Below are 18,598 nucleotides of genomic sequence, written 5' to 3'. Positions count from 1 at the left end.
AGGGGACAAAGACACGGACAGAAGCTTCAAGAAGTCGATTGAAAAAAGTCGAACTTGAACGATTCGGAAAAATAAGGAACACAAGTCACAGCCTCGTTTCAACTGTGATTTTTATTTTCTTTTTAATCCCTGACGATTTACGGTTGCAATTTGATTCACAATTTTTTTTCAGGGTCCTATTTCCATGTTTTAGTTTTAGTTTTTTTTTTTTTTTTTTTTTTTTAAATCAAGCACAAATGTGATTTAATCTGAAAAACTCTTGTTGACAGGAAGAGCCTTTCGTAATGGTGGCCGAGAACATCCTGGGCCAGCCCAAGCGATACAAGGGCTTCTCCATCGATGTCCTGGACGCCCTGGCCAAAGTCCTGGGCTTTAAGTACGACATCTACCAAGTCGCAGACGCAAAGTACGGCGCGCCGCTCCCGAACGGTTCCTGGAACGGAATGATGGGCGAACTCATCGGCAAGGTCGGTGTGCTTTTTTCATCCACATGCAGCTGCAAAGCATTTTTCCGGCGGCGAGGCCGCATCTTCTTATTTGGACAAAAGAGAGAGCAATTATGGAGTTGGCCGTAATGGAAACAAAAAAAACAGCAAAGGAAAGCATCACACGGACCGAAAGCTTTTATTTATAAATCACTCGCTCGGATTCGTATCAGAACGTAAAAGGACTGTTTTTGAGGGCATGACTCTGAATGGTCATATTCATTTAGCTCCAGCCTTAATGGAGTGACCGCTTATCCCCCTCCCCCCCCCCCCACACCCCCCCCATCCCACTGATGCAGAACAAGTCGCTGGAACTCGTTTTATTTTTTCTCATCTGCTCAATCTTTTATTTGGCGTCGAGGCAGAAGGCTGAATGAAGCATGTGGACTTCATAACAGTCCTGACCTAATTAAGACCACCGGCTGGCTTGCACAGAGTTGAGCCGCTCCGCAGACTCCCGTCGGGGGAGGGAGTCTGGCCCGATACAAAAATCGTTTTCCCAGAAAAGGAAGGGGACCGGATGCGATGCATTCGCCATCAATCAGATTCCCGTTCGCAAGCCGCATCGCTTTCACGTCCTGACAGTCATTTTGCGCCATCTAAAAGAATGGAAACAGGAAAATATATTTTATTCTGGATCAGGCAAATTTCTTGTACAGATTTGTTTTTTACTCACCCGTCATAAAACAGAAACAATGAGTCCATAAAAGTCCACAAAAGTCCATATTTTTACAGAGTGGTGGCCCGGAGGTCCGGTGGTTAGCACGTCGGCTTCACAGTGCAGAGGTACCGGGTTCGATTCCAGCTGCGGCCTCCCTGTGTGGAGTTTGCATGTTCTCCCCGGGCGTGCGTGGGTTTTCTCCGGGTGCTCCGGTTTCCTCCCACATTCCAAAAACATGTGTGGCAGGATGATTGGACGCTCTAAATTGTCCCTAGGTGTGAGTGTGAGTGCAGATCGTTGTTCGTTTCTGTGTGCCTTGCGATTGGATGGCAACCGATTCAGGTTCTCCCCGGGCCTGGGTGGGTTTTCTCCGGGTGCTCCGGTTTCCTCCCACATTCCAAAAACATGCGTGGCAGGCTGATTGAACACTCTAAATTGTCCCTAGGTGTGAGTGTGAACGGTTGTTCGTTTCTGTGTGCCCTGTGATTGGCTGGCAACCGATTCAGGTTCTCCCCGGGCCTGCGTGGGTTTTCTCCGGGTGCTCCATTTTCCTCCCACATTCCAAAAACATGCGTGGCAGGCTGATTGAACACTCTAAATTGTCCCTAGGTGTGAGTGTGAATGGTTGTTCGTTTCTGTGTGCCCTGTGATTGGCTGGCAACCGATTCAGGTTCTCCCCGGGCCTGCGTGGGTTTTCTCCGGGTGCTCCGGTTTCCTCCCACATTCCAAAAACATGCGTGGCAGGCTGATTGAACACTCTAAATTGTCCCTAGGTGTGAGTGTGAATGGTTGTTCGTTTCTGTGTCCCCTGTGATTGGCTGGCAACCGATTCAGGGTGTCCCCCGCCTACTACCCGGAGACAGCACCCCCCGCGACCCTAGTGAGGATCGAGCGGCTCGGAAGATGAATGAATGAATGAATATTTTTACAGAGGGACAAGTAGTCGTGTTCTTGCTCGTACTCACCTTGTGAATGTCGTTGAGCAGAAGGCGGACGTGGCCGTGTCGGCCATCACCATCACCCCGGAGCGCGAGCGCGTGGTGGACTTCAGCAAGCGCTACCTGGACTACTCGGTGGGCATCCTGATGCGCAAGTCGGAAGAAAAGATCAACATCTTCTCCCTGCTGGCGCCGTTCGACCTTGCCGTGTGGGCCTGCATCGCCGCCGCCATCCCGGTGGTGGGCGTCATGATCTTTCTGCTCAGGCGCATCCAGGCCGCGCGCGGCCAGAACAACGCGGGCGGCCACCCGCAGCCGTCGCCCTCCACCTCACTGCAGAGCGCCATCTGGATCGTCTACGGAGCTTTTGTCCAACACGGTACGTATTTACCTATTTCCTTTCGGGTCAAATTTGGACATGGCGTTAATTACAGAGGACAAAGAAGGCTGAAGCACTTGATTTTTTATTTTTTGTGGGGGGGGGGGGGGGGCAGCTGGCAAGGAAATAAATGAAATGCATACATGAAAGATGTCCTGGCTGGCCCACCTGTCTCCTAGTTGGCGGGCGAGCCGGCATTGCCAGTTTGCAATGATTACAAGCAGCATTTGGAAGCAAAAAAAAAATTAAAAACTTGACGTATTAGATCAAAAGGGTGCCCGAGACACTTAATGCGATGAAAGAGAGCAGAAAAGGTGAGTAATGATCACATCAATTAGAAAACATGCATTTAAGAGCCTGTCGCCACTCAGACATCCGTCATTGAAACAAATGCACAGCCTTGCATTTTTCAAACACACATCCCCCCCCCCCCCCCCCACAGCGGCGTCCTCGTCAAGGACGCCCGGGCCGGCTTTCGTAACCGCTCGGCATCCAGCGACCACGTCCCCCTTTTTGGACAACTGAGCAACATCCATCATTGACTGGCGAGTCAGCCAAAACAGCAGGAAATTTTGGAAGGGGAAGAGAGAGAAAAAAAAATTGATATTGCCTTTTTGACTCCCAGTGCTGCCAGTTTTGGTCTTTGTCAAGGAGACGGTTTGCTTTCCGGGAAGACGCCGCTCGCTTTGATATGGAGCCGAGCGCTGATGCATTGTGGCTTTCTTCGAGAGCATGAACTCCACTACGGCGGCAGCTGTCATAAAGTCGTGAGATGTCAACATTTTTTTGCAGCACAGGAGAAGAGACAGTCTCTCCGGAAACTTCAAGGGAGACAAAAGATTTTTTTTTTCCTCTTTTTCAAAGTGAACAGTTAGCAGGTGTCTGAAAGGGATCCAGAATCGGAGACGGCTTTATACGCATTGTTGTGGATGACGGGCCGAAAATGGCCCCCGGGGCCATAGTTTGGAAATTGGATAATTTCTACATTGATTTTACTGTGAATAAGAACATCTTGAAAATATTTATCATATATTAGTTAATTAATTAAAAATAATAAAATACAGGCGGCCCGGTTGTACAGTGGTTAGCACGTCGGCTTCACAGTGCAGAGATACCGGGTTCGATTCCAGCTCCGGCCTCCCTGTGTGGAGTTTGCAGGTTCTCCCCGGGCTTGCGTGGGTTTTCTCCGGGTTCTCCGGTTTCCTCCCACTTTCCAAAAACATGCGTGGCAGGCTGATTGGACACTCTAAATTGTCCCTAGGTGTGAGTGTGAGTGCGAATGGTTGTTTGTCTCTGTGTGCCCTGCGATTGGCTGGCAACCGGTTCAGGGTGTCCCCCGCCTACTGCCCGGAGACAGCTGGGATAGGCTCCAGCACCCCCTAGTGACCTGGCGACCCTAGTGGGGATCAAGCGGCTCGGAAGATGAATGAATGAATGAATGAATAATAAAATACAAAATATTTAGGGTTCTTTCTGAAAAAAAAATCTTTTTTCTTCCTTAAATGAGTGGTCAAAATTTTAAATACTGTATATATTTTGTTTAGTTTATCTCAAGTAGCTGGTTAACAATCCAATGAAAATTGTTTGAGATTATATACATGACATTCTTTGCAGGCGCATTTGAGATTTAAAGGAGAAGTCAAGTCAAAACGTATCAACAATATATGTTCTGTCCGCCCCTGCTAGTTTTAAACGTGCTACTCCGATTAATTCCGCGCTTGTGGAATCTGAACATGTTTAATGACCTCACATTTGCTCAGGTAACGACCGTGGCAGCTCACCTCTTTTGTGGGGTTCAAATAATACGTACGGAAAACGGGAGAGAAAAAGCCTGTGGTTCCATTCATTAACTGGACTTGTCCGCTTCGGTGACAGATACTCTCCACCCTTCGCTTTTGGAGGCAGCAATTTGTGCACGACTGCATGTTTGCGTGACTCTCCTCATTTCACACTTGATTTATGGGCAGGCACTCCCAACTCTTGGCGTAGAAAGGCATTCTGAAATAATATTTGGGCTGCCAGTCATTTGGCGCAGCAAGTGGAAACGGGCGAATGGTTTCCTGCGCCCGACGACAAAGAAGTTTATTTGGAAGAAGGAGACGCAGCGCCGCGCTAGATCCACTTGACTTTCACGATGCTCCTTTCACATCCGATGACCTTTAAAGATCACTCAAAGCCGCGTGTAATAAAAGTGACGGATGCCAGAGCGCCGCGCTTCCGACAAAGGCTTCCGTCCCGAGGCCGCAGCTGCGGCGACCGCGACGCAATCCGGCCAGATACTCTCTCATCACATCATTTTTGCGGCGGGCGCCGGCTTCCTCGTGACATTTCTACAGCTCTGTTTTTTTATTTTTTTATTTCTTTCAAAAACTCAAAATTTACCCTGACATTTCTCTCGTACACTTCATAAGCTCTTTTTGATTTCGTATAGAGAGCGAACGTCGAGTCAGAAATGAAATGGGCAAAACTAATGTGATGAACTGGTCTTGGTCAAAAAAAAAATTTTTTAAAAAAAGCTCAACAGACATGAAAGGAAGTAAGTTGGATGAACGAACGTGGCTATTAATGAAGGCTCGACTCGATGGAACATAACTTTCTGATGTAGTCGAGCCACGAGTTTAATTCGTTCCCTGAACTCGCTCGGAACTCTTTCCCCGCTGAAATGAATGCAAGTATCCCCCTAAAACAGCACGTGGGGGGGGGGGGGCGGGATTAATAGCCCCCGTCGTTTGAGGACGCTTGTTCATCCGCTTGTTATTGAAATCAAGCTCTTACTAAAATTACATTTTTTGAGAAAAAAAAAGAACTAAAATGGAGCATTTCGGGGAGGGGGGGAATAAAAACTAATAACTCCAGTTGATATTAAAAATAATAAATAAATACATAAGTAAATGTAGTAAAATAAAAAAATTCCATATTTTCTTCTAATTAATACACCCGGTCTCAAAACAAATTAATAAATATCTAACTTTAAAAAAAACAAAGTCAACTGTTATTTTTATTATTATTATTATTATTATTATTATTATTATTATAATAACCCAGATTTTGAACACATTTAACATTTACGAAGCACCCCCCCATGGAAAAAAAATGCCAAAAGACAAAGATTCATTCTGAATGAGATCTGACACGATAAAGCATGTGTGGATCCCACCAGGATTGATTTGGATTCCAATTTATGGCCAATTAAGATTCTGATAACCGATAAATCGGGTGAGCATTTATAAAATATCCAATGAACAAAATAACTCTTATGGATTGAAAATGAATGACAGGCATAACGCGTGACAGTTCTACAAGCAGCAAAAATAAGAGAGGGCGCTTTTTTTTTTCCTTCTGATTATTGCAGTTGAATTTCTGAAAATTGCCCCCCCCCGCCCGATTTTAAAAGTGTTACGATCAGCCGATCGCACGGATCGGCCGGGCCACGATAGGAGATGACGTCTGACGTGATGGTGTACCGCTCATATTTGTCGGCACGCAGGCAGCGACTCCATCTTGGGCTCGGTGGCTCTGCGCATTGTGATGGGCAGCTGGTGGCTCTTCACCCTCATCGTTTGCTCGTCCTACACGGCCAACCTGGCCGCCTACCTCACCGTGTCCCGCATGGACAACGCCGTACGGTAAGATGATTGGCCGTTTGTCGAATTCTGTGCGACGTCAAACTGTGTACCGACCGCGCGGTTTTTGACACTGATATGAAAAATGTCTTTCCTTTATTTTATCGAGCGCATCAGGTTTTCGACATACATTCATGGGTTTGTTTGGTTTTTTTTTTACCTATAAAACCTTATTATCAGTAGTATAGTTGTTATGAAAATTTGACCCCCAAAAAAAAATCAGTGCAGAAAAATATGTTTGTTGACATTTTTTTTTTATCCATTCCTTGTCCGATCCGCTTTATCCGTGTCGACATGCTAACTACTGGCTCACCGTGCCGCCAAATGTATTATTATTTTTTTTGTAGTCCAACAGCGGCCCGGTAGTCCAGTGGTTAACACGTCGGCTTCACAGTACAGAGGTACCGGGTTCGATTCCAGCTCCGGCCTCCCTGTGTGGAGTTTGCATGTTCTCCCCGGGCCTGCGTGGGTTTTCTCCGGGTGCTCCGGTTTCCTCCCACATTCCAAAAACATGCGTAGCAGGCTGATTAGACGCTCTAAATTGTCCCTAGGTGTGAGTGTGAGTGCCAATGGTTGTTCGTTTCTGTGTGCCCTGTGATTGGCTGGCAACCAATTCAGGGTGTCCCCCGCCTGCTGCCCGAAGACAGCTGGGATAGGCTCCAGCTCCCCCCGCGAACCTAGTGAGGATGAAGCGGCTCGGAAGATGAATGAATGAATGAATGTAGTCCAACACTGTTCAACAATTTTTTTATTATTATTAATTTTGGGGGGGGGGGCAGGGTAAAAACATGTTTTATTTTACCCTCCAAAAATGTCAAATTTGTTGACCAGTGTTGGATTAAAAAAAAAAATCCCCACCCCAATGAAAGGACAAAAAATTCCTTTTTTCAGTGGAGCCACTAAGGTGAAAAAAAAAATTGCACGAGCACGTCACCCTCTCCTCGCTCATTGAGATTGGTCATCATAATTCCCCCGCAAGGGTTTTTGCCTTCATTGTGTTGTCATGTTGTTTTCATTCCGGAAAACAATCTACCTATCCATTCAGCGAAATGAGGTAAACCGACTTTGCGGAATAACATCACAGTAGGACTCAACATGCTGCTCAATGAATGAGTATCAGTAGAAAAAAAAAAACAAAAAAACAACCCCCCCCCCACACACTCTTTCTCAAGGCGTCGCGGTGCATGTGTTTGTGTCGTCTTGCATATTTGTACTCTGCCTCCAACTTGCTGCAAATCATAATTGTAGGAGAGCGAGGAGAATGAAAACATGGAGGAGAGGGGTGGGGGGGGGGGGGGTCTTGTCAAAATGCTCTCCCCGCTGTTCTCAGAAGCAACGGCTTTGTAAATCATGTAGCCGACGTGGGATTATTTGAGGAGAACACGCCAGTAATCTTTGTAAACACAAAACAATCCCGGGAAAGTATTACATGTTATTTGTTTGGGAGAGGACTCGAGAGCGGCGAAGAGCTGCGAGAAGAGGAGTGCGCAAAGATGGCTGATCATTTATTTATTTGGCAGGGGGGGGGGGGTGCAGACTGTTCAGAATAAAATAGTTTGGAATATGAAAGCAGCTGTCGTTTCAAAAAGACAAAAACTCACAAAGCCAATTAGTCGTCAAGCACCCTTGAAGCGGTTGGGGAACACCTCGGCTTACAAAGTTGATTGGTAAAACAATCGCGCTTCTCTGAATTCCACCTCGTAGCTCACGCGACCCTCCCCAATCGTTCTCTGCTCTACAAATAATGCCCATCGCTCACTTGTCCCACTTTTAAAATCGCAAACCTGAGAGTCGATATGAAAAGCATCCCGTTTTACCAGGCGGGCTTAACAAGGGGCCGTTTGCAAGCCCCGTTTGAGTTCAATTGGTAAACCGTAAAAGCTCCTTTATGATTCGACAAGTAGTCAATTCCTTGTCTGCCTCGCGGGCCGTCCCCCTGCTGCCAAAAAGCACACAGGAGGGATGTTTGTGCCCCCCCCCCCAAAAAAAAAATCCACGAAACCCTTCCGGACGGCTTTCACCTCCCGGTTCTTCTTCCCCTCAGCGGCTGCAATTACGTACAGAGTTGATTGGTTTTAAACGCCAGTTGTTTACCACGGCTCGGCTCGCTACAGTTAAAAGAAAACGTGGTCAGGGGAGAAAACAAATAATAATTAAAAAGTCATCACGCGGTTATTTTTTATTTTTTTTTTTCCACTGCGGCAAGAGTTTGAAATGCAACCCGGCGAAAGAGGCGGCAGATGATAAACTAGCGAATCGCTTATTCCTGCTTTGAGTTTTATTCCGAGCCGCGCTCCAGAGACTTCTAATTAAACGGATGAATTAGCCCGACGTCATCAGCTGAGATAAGCTTTTCGATTTCCTTTTTTTTTTTTGTGTGTTGTTGTTTTTTTTTTTTTAAACAAGTCAGTCGTGGTTGTAAAACCGGTGTGGTGCTAATGTGTTGCTTTTCGCCGTAGCGAAACCAATACGACACGTTGTGTTTTCGTTATCGGCAGCCTCATTTCCACAACCGTTGAATTGATATCAAACGCGAGGTTAAAGAACGACGAGTACAGTGACTTTGTGAAAAATGTGACGTCATCTAACACCTTTCTCATGTCTGTTGGTTGAGGCGCGAGCCATGGCATCAGCGGACGATGTGTTTTGAGGGGTGTACACATCGCTAGCTAGCTAGCTAGCTAGCCAGCTAGCTAACAGACTACATCATCGTAACTAAGGACCCCAAAATGATATTTTGAGGTGCTTAGTAATGAGTATAAAATACTGTCTGTGTTGAGTAATAGATGAGATAAGATAAAGTAACCTTAGTTAGTAGTTAGTCTAACTTAGTTAGTTAGTTAGTCCCACAATGTGAAAAGAAGCAATCGCTAATACTGCCAACCGAAAAGAAACAGCGTACGCTGAATATGAACACAAATGGATAAATCGCAGTACTATTTACGATTTTCCTTCACATCATTTAATTATTATTATTAATATGATTGTTATTTTTGTATTCATCATCATTTTATTCATCAAAAGAAGTCCCATTTTCTCCTTCAACGGCCGCTCGGCACATCTGTGTAATGGCGTCATGAGAGAGTCATTTTCAGGCATGCAGCATTGTACTTAAAAAAAAAAAAGTACATGAGCGCGTTGAGAATGGCGGGGATTCGCGCGGCACTCGTTCACAATAGCGACCCCTGACTTTTTCCTCGTCGACAGCGGGAGCTCGATGCGCTCGCCGCGGGCGCGCTACGGGCCGAGGGCTGGTTTAGGGAAGGCGGCGTTTGGCACGAGGCGAAAAGCCCAAATAGCTAAAGCTAATGACCGCCGCCGCGCCGGCGTCGCTTTCTCCAGGTCCTTCCAGGACCTGTCCAAGCAGGCGGACCTGGCGTACGGGACGGTGAGGGACTCGGCGGTGTACGATTACTTCCGAGCCAAAGGCACCAACCCCCTGGAGCAGGACAGCACCTTCGCTGACCTGTGGATGACCATCAACAAAAACAACGGCTTCGAGCACTCCGTCTCGGGCCCATCGGAAGGCATCAAGAAGGTGAGACGCGCTCGGGCCGCCGATTTTTAGCGCGATTCCCTGAAAATATTTGGAGAACGTCGTGGTCGTCAAGTTTGGTTAGAACTGTTTTCCAGTCGGTCCGTAGGTCCCGATTGTTGTTTTATTTCACCAACGGCAAGTTTACGCACCGGCGTTGGCGAAATAAACGAGAAATGTCCTCGGGTGACTCACTCGCAGTCGCGAGGCAGTTGAAGCGTCTTCCTCCCTGCGCGTGTTTCCCGGGGAGAGTCGACTCGACGCGGTCCTAATGAGACGCGATGCGCAGGGGCTTCGTTTGTTGCATTTGTTGACGGCGCCGTGGAATGCGAGGGGGGGGCCACGGGGAGCGACGTCACGGCGGTGAACGGAAATTCAAAAGGATGCCGCATGCTGTTCGCGTTGTCTCCTTCACGCGCGCTCGCGGGCCGCCGGCGCGTTTCTCAATTTTCATCATTGTCATCGGCATCCGCTGCCGCCTGCTTTTGGTCTCATCGCATTCGGCGCACGAACGGATCTTTTGACGGATCTTTTGGTGGTATCTTTGGGTTTTGATATTTGAATAAATATTAAGTTTTTGAAATAAGTCAGGCGGCCCGGTAGTCCAGTGGTTAGCACGTCGGCTTCACAGTGCAGAGGTACCGGGTTCGATTCCAGCTCCGGCCTCCCTCTGTGGAGTTTGCATGTTCTCCCCGGGCCTGCGTGGGTTTTCTCCGGGTGCTCCGGTTTCCTCCCACATTCCAAAAACATGCGTGGCAGGCTGATTGAACACTCTAAATTGTCCCTAGGTGTGAGTGTGAGTGCGGATGGTTGTTCGTTTCTGTGTGCCCTGCGATTGGCTGGCAACCGATTCAGGTTCTCCCCGGCCTGCGTGGGTTTTCTCCGGGTGCTCCGGTTTCCTCCCACATTCCAAAAACATGCGTGGCAGGCTGATTGAACACTAAATTGTCCCTAGGTGTGAGTGTGAGTGCGAATGGTTGTTCGTCTCTGTGTGCCCTGCGATTGGCTGGCAACCGATTCAGGGTGTCCCCCGCCTACTGCCCGGAGACAGCTGGGATAGGCTCCAGCACCCCCCGCGACCCTAGTGAGGATCAAGCGGCTCGGAAGATGAATGAATGAATGAATGAATGAATGAAATTGATCGTGATTTCAATAATCATCAAAAACAATCAGGATCACTGGCATTTTTTTTCCACGTTGGCTCAGCCCTACTGCGTTGTACTTAAAAAGTGAAATACAACTGAACTGTTGTTTTTAAAAAATAAAATAAAAATATTTTTAAAAAAGCGAAACCCAAATGACTCTACAGTCCATCAAGTGAAACCTGCGGCGGCAACTTTCAGGAAACTACATTTGGGCCACGATGTGGAAGATCAGACCGGGAGTGGGGGGGGAGGGGGGGGGTTGGGGGCGGGGAGGAGTTTACCAAAGTTGGAACTACAGAAAGTAAGGAAAGAAAAATCCAGTATATTGTGCGACACTCATGCAGCACCAAAGTCATTCGGATCCTTAGGAAAAAAAAGTGTTTTATTTTTGTGCTATGCTGTGTCTGCTGTAATGAGGGTGGGGGGTGGGGGGGTCTTTGTGCCAGTCTGTAGCTAACAATGCCGAATTGATCTTTGTCAAAAAATCAATGCGACTCAGGCTTAGTCAAGTTGTTTTTTTTTTTTTCTGTGCAAAAATCCAGATGTCGTCTCCCGTAATTATCCTTTGTGTATTAACCATGTCTGTGTTGCGATGACTCTTTTCTTTGTTTATTTTTTTTGGGGGGGGGGGGCATTTGGAGCAGCCGGCGGCGTTTCTGGGTGTTGTTGATCAGTGGCTTTTGCTTTGCTGAGTCAATTTTTAAGATGCAACTCCGGATGTCGAGCAACTCGTATCTGGCAATGTTTTGACTCGGGTCGCATTTAACGCCGGCATTTCGGATCATGGACGGAGCTGGACGCGTTTTTGACGCCAACGAGTTCCGACTGTTGTAAAAAAAAATTATCCCCCCCACCCCCCTCACAAATCGCGCCGCCCTTTGTAACCCCCCCGTAAGTTAAGTTGCACACGCGAAAAACCGCCGCTCCTGTCACAATGCTAACATCAGTAACGTGATGTCATGTTGCGGTGGATGCAGGCCAAGCGAGAGTCGTACGCCTTCCTGTGGGACATGGCGGTGGTGGAATACGCCGCGCTCGCCGACGACGACTGCACGCTGACCGTCGCCGGCAACGGAATCAGCACCGGAGGCTACGGCGTGGCCCTGCAGCACGGCAGCCCTTACAGGGACCTCTTCTCTCAGAAGTACGTACGCCGCGCTTTTAACTCCGAAGCCGCGCGGGGTAACGGGGTCGAGTTGGGAAACAAAAGTGAACCGCGGCGGACTTGCCGCACCTCAGCGAAGACGTGCGTCGTCGTGGCTTTGACTATTGATGAGCGGTTGCCTGGCAACCTCGCAGCCGTTCGTTGAAACCAATTCAGAGTCTTGCATGAATCTAGCGTTGTGTTTGTGTCAACCAAGAAGACTTTGTCTTGAAAATTTTGGGCTGAACAGGTAAAAAAAAAAATTTAAAATCAAATTGACATGGACAATTGATCTGAATGCCGTTCGCAAATCGGGCCCGCGGAGCAGGAAGATCTTGGAATGGCTCACTTGTGAGAGAAGCAAAAGAAAGCCCTTGAGGCATCTGTCGCCGCCATGTTTCACGAGTGTTCCCATTACTCCGCGCTAAACGCTTCCATGTCTGTGAGTGCATGTTTCGCAGTGCGCTTCGTTTCTTGGCTCGGGATAAATATGCAAGAGGGGAGCCTCGAATATTTATGCGCCAGTCCTCGCGTGTAAGTGTTGAAAAATATGCGTACATAAGATTCAAGACCACGTCGCCGGCGTCCTTCTCCGTGACATGGCCGCATCCATCTGCTCTTCCGTGTTTTTGGGGGTCCGGGCGGACCCCCCCCCCCCAGCTGCGCCATCCTACACAATCTGTTTCTAATTTCATTATTAGCGCCATTTTTATTGGCAGCTTGCCTGGTGGAACATTACTAGGTTATTACACGGTTATTACACGGTTATTACACGGTTATAGCGACGCATAACAAATTTCGCCATAATGACGCATGGAGAGCTATTTTAACCACATGTGGTTGCTTGCTTGATTGATTTGCGACCACATGAACCCGTGGTGGCTTTCGTGAACGGCTGTGCTCCCTTTTTTGTCGTCTTGCGTGAGATATACTTCAATCTAAAACAAATTCAGTCTTCTGCATGACGGACTGATTGTAGTGGATCTTATCTAGACTGGTTAGGATGAGAGGCGGGGCATAATATTGATATCATCGCACACTATCGCTGGGTTGTCGTTGTGAGTGATTGGCATGATTTGTTTGCCGCGGTTTTGACACCAGCTGTCGGAAATAAATGATTAGCCTTTCAGCTCAAGTCGGAAATGTAGGCAGGTCCGCGTTCGCGTTCGCGTTTGGGCCGGGAGAGAAGTTCTGAGTGCGGGGTCCTCGGTAACCACGTGGCCGTTTACCCTCCTCAGGATATTGGAGCTTCAGGAAAAAGGCGACCTGGACATCTTGAAGCAAAAGTGGTGGCCAAAGAAGGGGCGCTGCGACCTGCAGAGCCACGCCGACGCCCAGACGGAGGGCCGGGCGCTGCACCTGCACAGTTTCGCCGGGGTCTTCTGCATCCTGGCGGCGGGGCTGCTGCTGGCCCTGCTGGTGGCCGCCCTGGAGACCTGGTGGAACAGCAACCACTGCCGGCGAAAGGAGCCCAAAGAGGTGACCGACGACAACTCGTCCGGCCCGGGCCCGGGTCCGAACCGGGCCGCTGCCGCCGCGGGTCCCCCTGCCCCACCGAGGCCCCGGTCCAGACCCAGACCCCCGGGCCCCCCGGTCCTGCCCAGAGACGCCACTGCCACACTCTACTTTATGGATCCAGCAAGCACAGACGCCAGCCCTGATTTAGTCGAGCTGCAGTACACGCAGTTATAATAGGTGTGCCCCGATGGTAGTCCCGACGTCATGTGATCGGTCTGTGATCATTCCTTCTCATGCCGGGAGAGCGCCGGGGTTGCTTTCGCTGCCGCCGTGGTTCTCTCGCCCTCGGGGAGCCAGCGCCGGGTCGCTCGCGCCGGTGGGAGAGGACAGCAGCGGCAAACGTGAAGTGCGGTGGGTGGCGGGCCGTGCGTTTGCTAACTGGGCCTTGGGTCCCACTTGATCCACCTACGAGAGCCATCATGCGGCTCAAGAGTCATTTTCCTCGGGTAAACAAAGACAACGAGCGCCCGAGTAAACTACTTGAATAGGTATGAATCGGAAGATGGGACACGCTGAGCCAGGGCTTCCCGAGTCGGGTCCTCGAGAGCCCCTATCCGGACTGTTGTACGCGTTTCCCTCCTGTGACTCATCAGATTCCCACAATCAGCTCATCAGCGAACCCCCCCCCCCCCCAAAAAAAATCATTTGAATCCGGTGCCCTGCAGGAGGGAGACGTCGAAAACAGGCTGCAGACTTGGGCAACCCTGCGCTCAGCCATGTTTCCATTGACTTTGATGTCAACATTGCCCCCACCAACATGGCCGCCACCCGTAACCAAGAGAGGCCAGTTCTGGACCCGACAGACTTTGACAGCGTCCGTCCAAAAAGGGGTCTTGGGTTTCGTCCCCGCTACGTATTGTCACCGTTTTGTGTAAAAAACAAGGATGTTCATTTTTGTCATTTTTATTTTATTTTCAGTACGACATCCCGCTAACGTTTTTAAAAAAAAATTAAGTTCCTCAATGACAAAAATGGACAAAGCTGTTTTTCACAGCTCAGTGACGAGATGCAACCGTCGCATTGGGTGCACCGGAGCCTCTTTTCTGTCCGTTGCCAGCGTCGTTATTTTGAAAAACTGCTCGATGTCACGGCGTCCCGTGAAAGGCAAATAAGTTTCCCCCGACTCGACCCGATCCGCCGCTGCCTTGAGCAGCCCCCGAAGAGAAAAAAAACGAGCAATCTGGAGTCGGCTTCCTATTTTGAAAGCGGCTTGCTTTTGAGTCATTCATGTGACTCACAAATCCCACCTTGACGCGGAGCAAGGATGTATTCTGATTATATCCGATTTGCATTTGCCAAACTTGACGGCCCACCACCCGACATGCTGTTGAAAAACAAGCCCCCCCCCCCCGCACTTGAGCGGTCCAAGAGCTCTCTTGCGCTCATCCATTCAAGTCTTAATGCCGTCGAGCTCGGACTTGCGAAGGCTTGACATGGATCCCTAAACTCAAGTGTGAGCACGAGCAGATGACGTAGAATCTCAGCCTCGACCCCCCCACTCCACGCACCCCCGCCCCGCAAGAAGCACCGCTCCAGGGAACCCTTTCGGTCCGGGTCCTGACCTGACCTGGTCTCAGTCTGTGGCGATTAGGACAGAAAAAGCCCTTCTGCCCGTTCACACCAACCTCACCGTTTTTTTTGGGGGGGGGGGGGCGGTTTCCGAATCGTTTTAACGATTACAGACGCCGTGCCCTTGACCCGGGCAGGTCAGGAGCGGCCTGAAAAAAATATTCCTGCATGGTGATTGGCTGTGTCAGGACACCAAAAAAACTAAGGGGGGGGGGGGGAAGGGGGGGGGGGGGGGTTGGCAAGCTGGGACAGGGGGCCGGTCGGGCAGGGGCAGATTCTAGACGCTTCATCTGTCATCTCATTCCGTCGCCGTCGGCGTCGTCACCGCATGAGAGCGCAAACGGGAGGTGGACAGAGACGGTGGCGCCGATGAGCATACGGGAGGAGTTGGCGCAATTCAATTTTTTTTCAATTCAAGTCTTTTTTTTTTTTGGTTGCACCTTGAAATATTTGACAAAACCCTACCTGTCTAACCCCCCCCCCCCCCCCCTCCAAAGAGCGTGGCAAACTCCTCACGTTGCTCAGTTGTGTCCAAACTGCGCTTCCACCTCCCCTTTGCCGTCATTTGTCGATGTTTTATGAATGTCTCTTTTTAAGTGTTGTGGACATTTCCGTCTTGGTTTTATTGTGTCGCAAACTTTGTGGGGTCCGGGGACCACTTTGGGAGTTGGGGAAGGGGGTCCGGGGGTACAAGCACAAAGTCGGAACGCAACCGCGAGGCCATTAATGCCAATTGACCTGAAGTACAAATTCAAAACGATCCAAAACAAAAAGTTGGAATGTTAATAACCATGAATCGAAAGTTGTCGGATTTACTATCAAGTATAAAGATGTCATTAGTTCAAGATCACATCATCATATAAATAATACACATTAATTTAAAAAAAAGGGGGGGGAGAGGGGCATAGGGGGGCTATTTCTGCAATGACGTCAGATTCTTTTGAATAATGACGTAAGCGATGCAACAATTGGCTGCAAATGGTTTTGCGGACCCCCAAGCTACCACTCGCCGGCCTCCGGGGGGCCCCCGACCCCCGAGTTTAAGAACGTCTGTGATAACAAGTGCATGTTGGAGCGCCGTTTTGCGTGCAAGTTCTTCTGTGTCTGTGAAATTTGAAGTGGGTCGGCTCGGGTGTGTTACGACATCACGCCCGTCCGGACCGGAATCTCTCTTTCGCTCGGGCTGGATTTACACCGCGGATCAAAATGGCCGATTTGGATTTAGCTCAGATTTTGCAATTTAGTTCAACAAAACAGATGTCGGACGAGAAGAAAAGAACGAATCCCAAAAGGGAAACCTCGGCATGACTCCATTGGCTGCCGAGCGACCGGTTTTTCCCACGTGGCCGGTGGTTTGAAAATTCAATCGACTAAAATTGTGGCGACCTGTTTCTTCCTTGACAATCGCACCATGTTTTTGCGGTTCAATCAAGTCAAGTGTAAAGTGCTGTACATGGAGCGATTTAACATACACAATAAACAGTAAGACGAATCGGTAATAAAGGCGGTAGAAAGCACCAAGCAGTAAGTGAATGAATATTGGAACGCGACGCTGTGTTGGACGCTGCCTCATGACGCTGCCTCATGTAAATCCAGCCTCAGCGAGTAGACGACATTGCATTCCCGTTGATGTTGGAGGACAGAGCAACCTGTGTGACAGTTTTTTGTTATTCCCCCCCCCCCCCTCCTCTCTATTTTTTATTTTTCCTGACCTCCCCCCGTCCCCCCAACCCCGCCCCCCCCCCCCCCCCCACTCGCCCACACGAACGGGAACTGGGACCCCGTAGGACAAAGAGGTGAACCTGGAGCAGGTCCACCAGCGTTTAAACAGCCTCCTGGACGAAGACCTGGCCCACAAGCAGCTGCCGGGCCAGTCCATCGAGATCTCCGCCTTAGACATCGGCAGCATGCAGCCCAGCCAGTCCCTGGAGGTCCTGTCGGCCAGGGAGTACCCCGCCCACCGGGGACCGCCGCCGCCGCCGCTCTCGGTCAGCACCTTCCTCCGCGAGGGGCGCGGGGCGGGCAGGACGCTGGGCGCGGCGGGCGGCCGGACCCTGCCCCTGCCCCTGCCCCTCAGCAGCGCCACCATGCCGTCGTCCATCCGCTGCAAACACCGAGCGCCCAACGGCGGGCTCTTCCGCCAGAGCCCAGTCAAGACGCCCATGCCCATGTCCTACCAGCCCGTGCCGGGGGGGGCCATCCCGGAGGGGGAGGCCAGCCACGGGACCTCCATCTGAGCGCCGGAGGTCTCGGGCATAAACATTGCCGGACGTCTCGGAGGGAGATATAAATAGAACCCGGAGACGAAGAAAAAAACTAAACTGAAACGTTTTTATGACCGACGGGGAGGCGGAGTGACGAAAAGACAGAAGAGACTCTTAATGTACATATTTGTAACTATAGAGAGAGCAGATCGACATTACAAAGTGTATTTTGAATATTCCCCAGAGTTGAGTTTAAAAAAAATAAAAATAAGACACACAAACAAACCAAAAAAAAAAAAAAAAACGGAAAACTATTTGGATTGTTTGAATGGCTTTGTAAATTTTTTGTTCTCAACAAATAAAGCTGAGAATTCTTTGTGGTTGTTTTCTAAGTGCCAAGTTGCGTTTCTGTTTTTGCTTTTCAGATAACTTGAATGTACTGTGAGAAATCAACAAAGACATTTCACACCGGGAAGGAAAAAAAAAATGACTGATTTGTTTTTACTATGAAAAGAATAAAATGGAATATACAAAAAAAAATGTGTGAAACTTTCCCACCTGTCTCTGCATAGTTACTGTGTCGTCGGAGACGCGGCGGCGGGACTTTTGGGAGTTCAACACTCGCGGGCTGTGGCAGAGAAGTTCCACAACTGTTGTCCCAAAAGCTATTTTGGAGTCCGCCCGACCCCCCCCCCCCCCCAAAACCCCCAACCTCCACCCATGGAAGTTGGAAGTAAGAGCCCCTGGAGCCCAACGCGCTTTGCCCGCCTCCTCGGCCACGCCTTCAGGCACTCCTGGAAGAATTCCGGCGGGAATCCTTCATCACGGCCAACTCAATGCCTTCAAAACGGCTCCTCGTCATCATCAAAAAGTCAGCTTGGATGAAGAGCGACGGTGATGCTAGGATCACCACCCCCCCACCTCTCCCAAGAATCTTAAACTAGGGTTAGGGTTTAAACTCCGGTTAGGGTTTCACATGAGGATAAACACTCTTTCGCTCGGGTTTCAAACTTGGGGTAGGGTTTTGAAGTAGGGCTTTCAATTAGTGTTAAGGGTTTCAAGGTAGGGTTTTAAATTTGGGTTCGGGTTCTAAAATTGGGTTAGCCTCTAAAATTAGGTTTAGGGTTTCAAATTAGGGCTTTCAATTAGTGTTAAGGGTTTCAAGGTAGGGTTGTTTGAAATTTGGGTTCGGGTTCTAAAATTGGGTTAGCCTCTAAAATTAGGTTTAGGGTTTCAAATTAGGGCTTTCAATTAGTGTTAAGGGTTTCAAGGTAGGGTTGTTTGAAATTTGGGTTCGGGTTCTAAAATTGGGTTAGCCTCTAAAATTAGGTTTAGGGTTTCAAATTAGGGCTTTCAATTAGTGTTAAGGGTTTCAAGGTAGGGTTTTAAATTTGGGT

General features: G+C 49.2%; 1 protein-coding gene across 2 annotated transcripts in view; it reads left to right on the top strand.

The window, feature by feature from the left end:
- grid1a (glutamate receptor, ionotropic, delta 1a) overlaps positions 1-17,596 on the top strand; it is a 218,918-nt gene extending 201,322 nt beyond the window's left edge. The window contains exons 10-16 of one of the 2 annotated variants that reach the window (XM_052079707.1): positions 270-467; positions 2,133-2,463; positions 5,951-6,089; positions 9,429-9,624; positions 11,744-11,910; positions 13,149-13,389; positions 16,785-17,596. In XM_052079707.1, coding sequence (XP_051935667.1) covers positions 270-467; positions 2,133-2,463; positions 5,951-6,089; positions 9,429-9,624; positions 11,744-11,910; positions 13,149-13,389; positions 16,785-17,234 — 1,722 coding nt within the window. In that variant the 3' untranslated portion in view covers positions 17,235-17,596. Of the gene's footprint in view, positions 1-269; positions 468-2,132; positions 2,464-5,950; positions 6,090-9,428; positions 9,625-11,743; positions 11,911-13,148; positions 13,606-16,784 lie in introns of both variants that reach the window. The other variant, XM_052079708.1, reaches the window with a different exon arrangement.
- The last annotated feature ends 1,002 nt before the right edge of the window (positions 17,597-18,598 follow it).

Source organism: Hippocampus zosterae, chromosome 11, assembly GCF_025434085.1.
Source record: "Hippocampus zosterae strain Florida chromosome 11, ASM2543408v3, whole genome shotgun sequence".
Taxonomy (NCBI): domain Eukaryota; kingdom Metazoa; phylum Chordata; class Actinopteri; order Syngnathiformes; family Syngnathidae; genus Hippocampus; species Hippocampus zosterae.
Note: the sequence above shows the minus strand (reverse complement) of the source record. Positions and strands in the feature narration are given on the sequence as shown.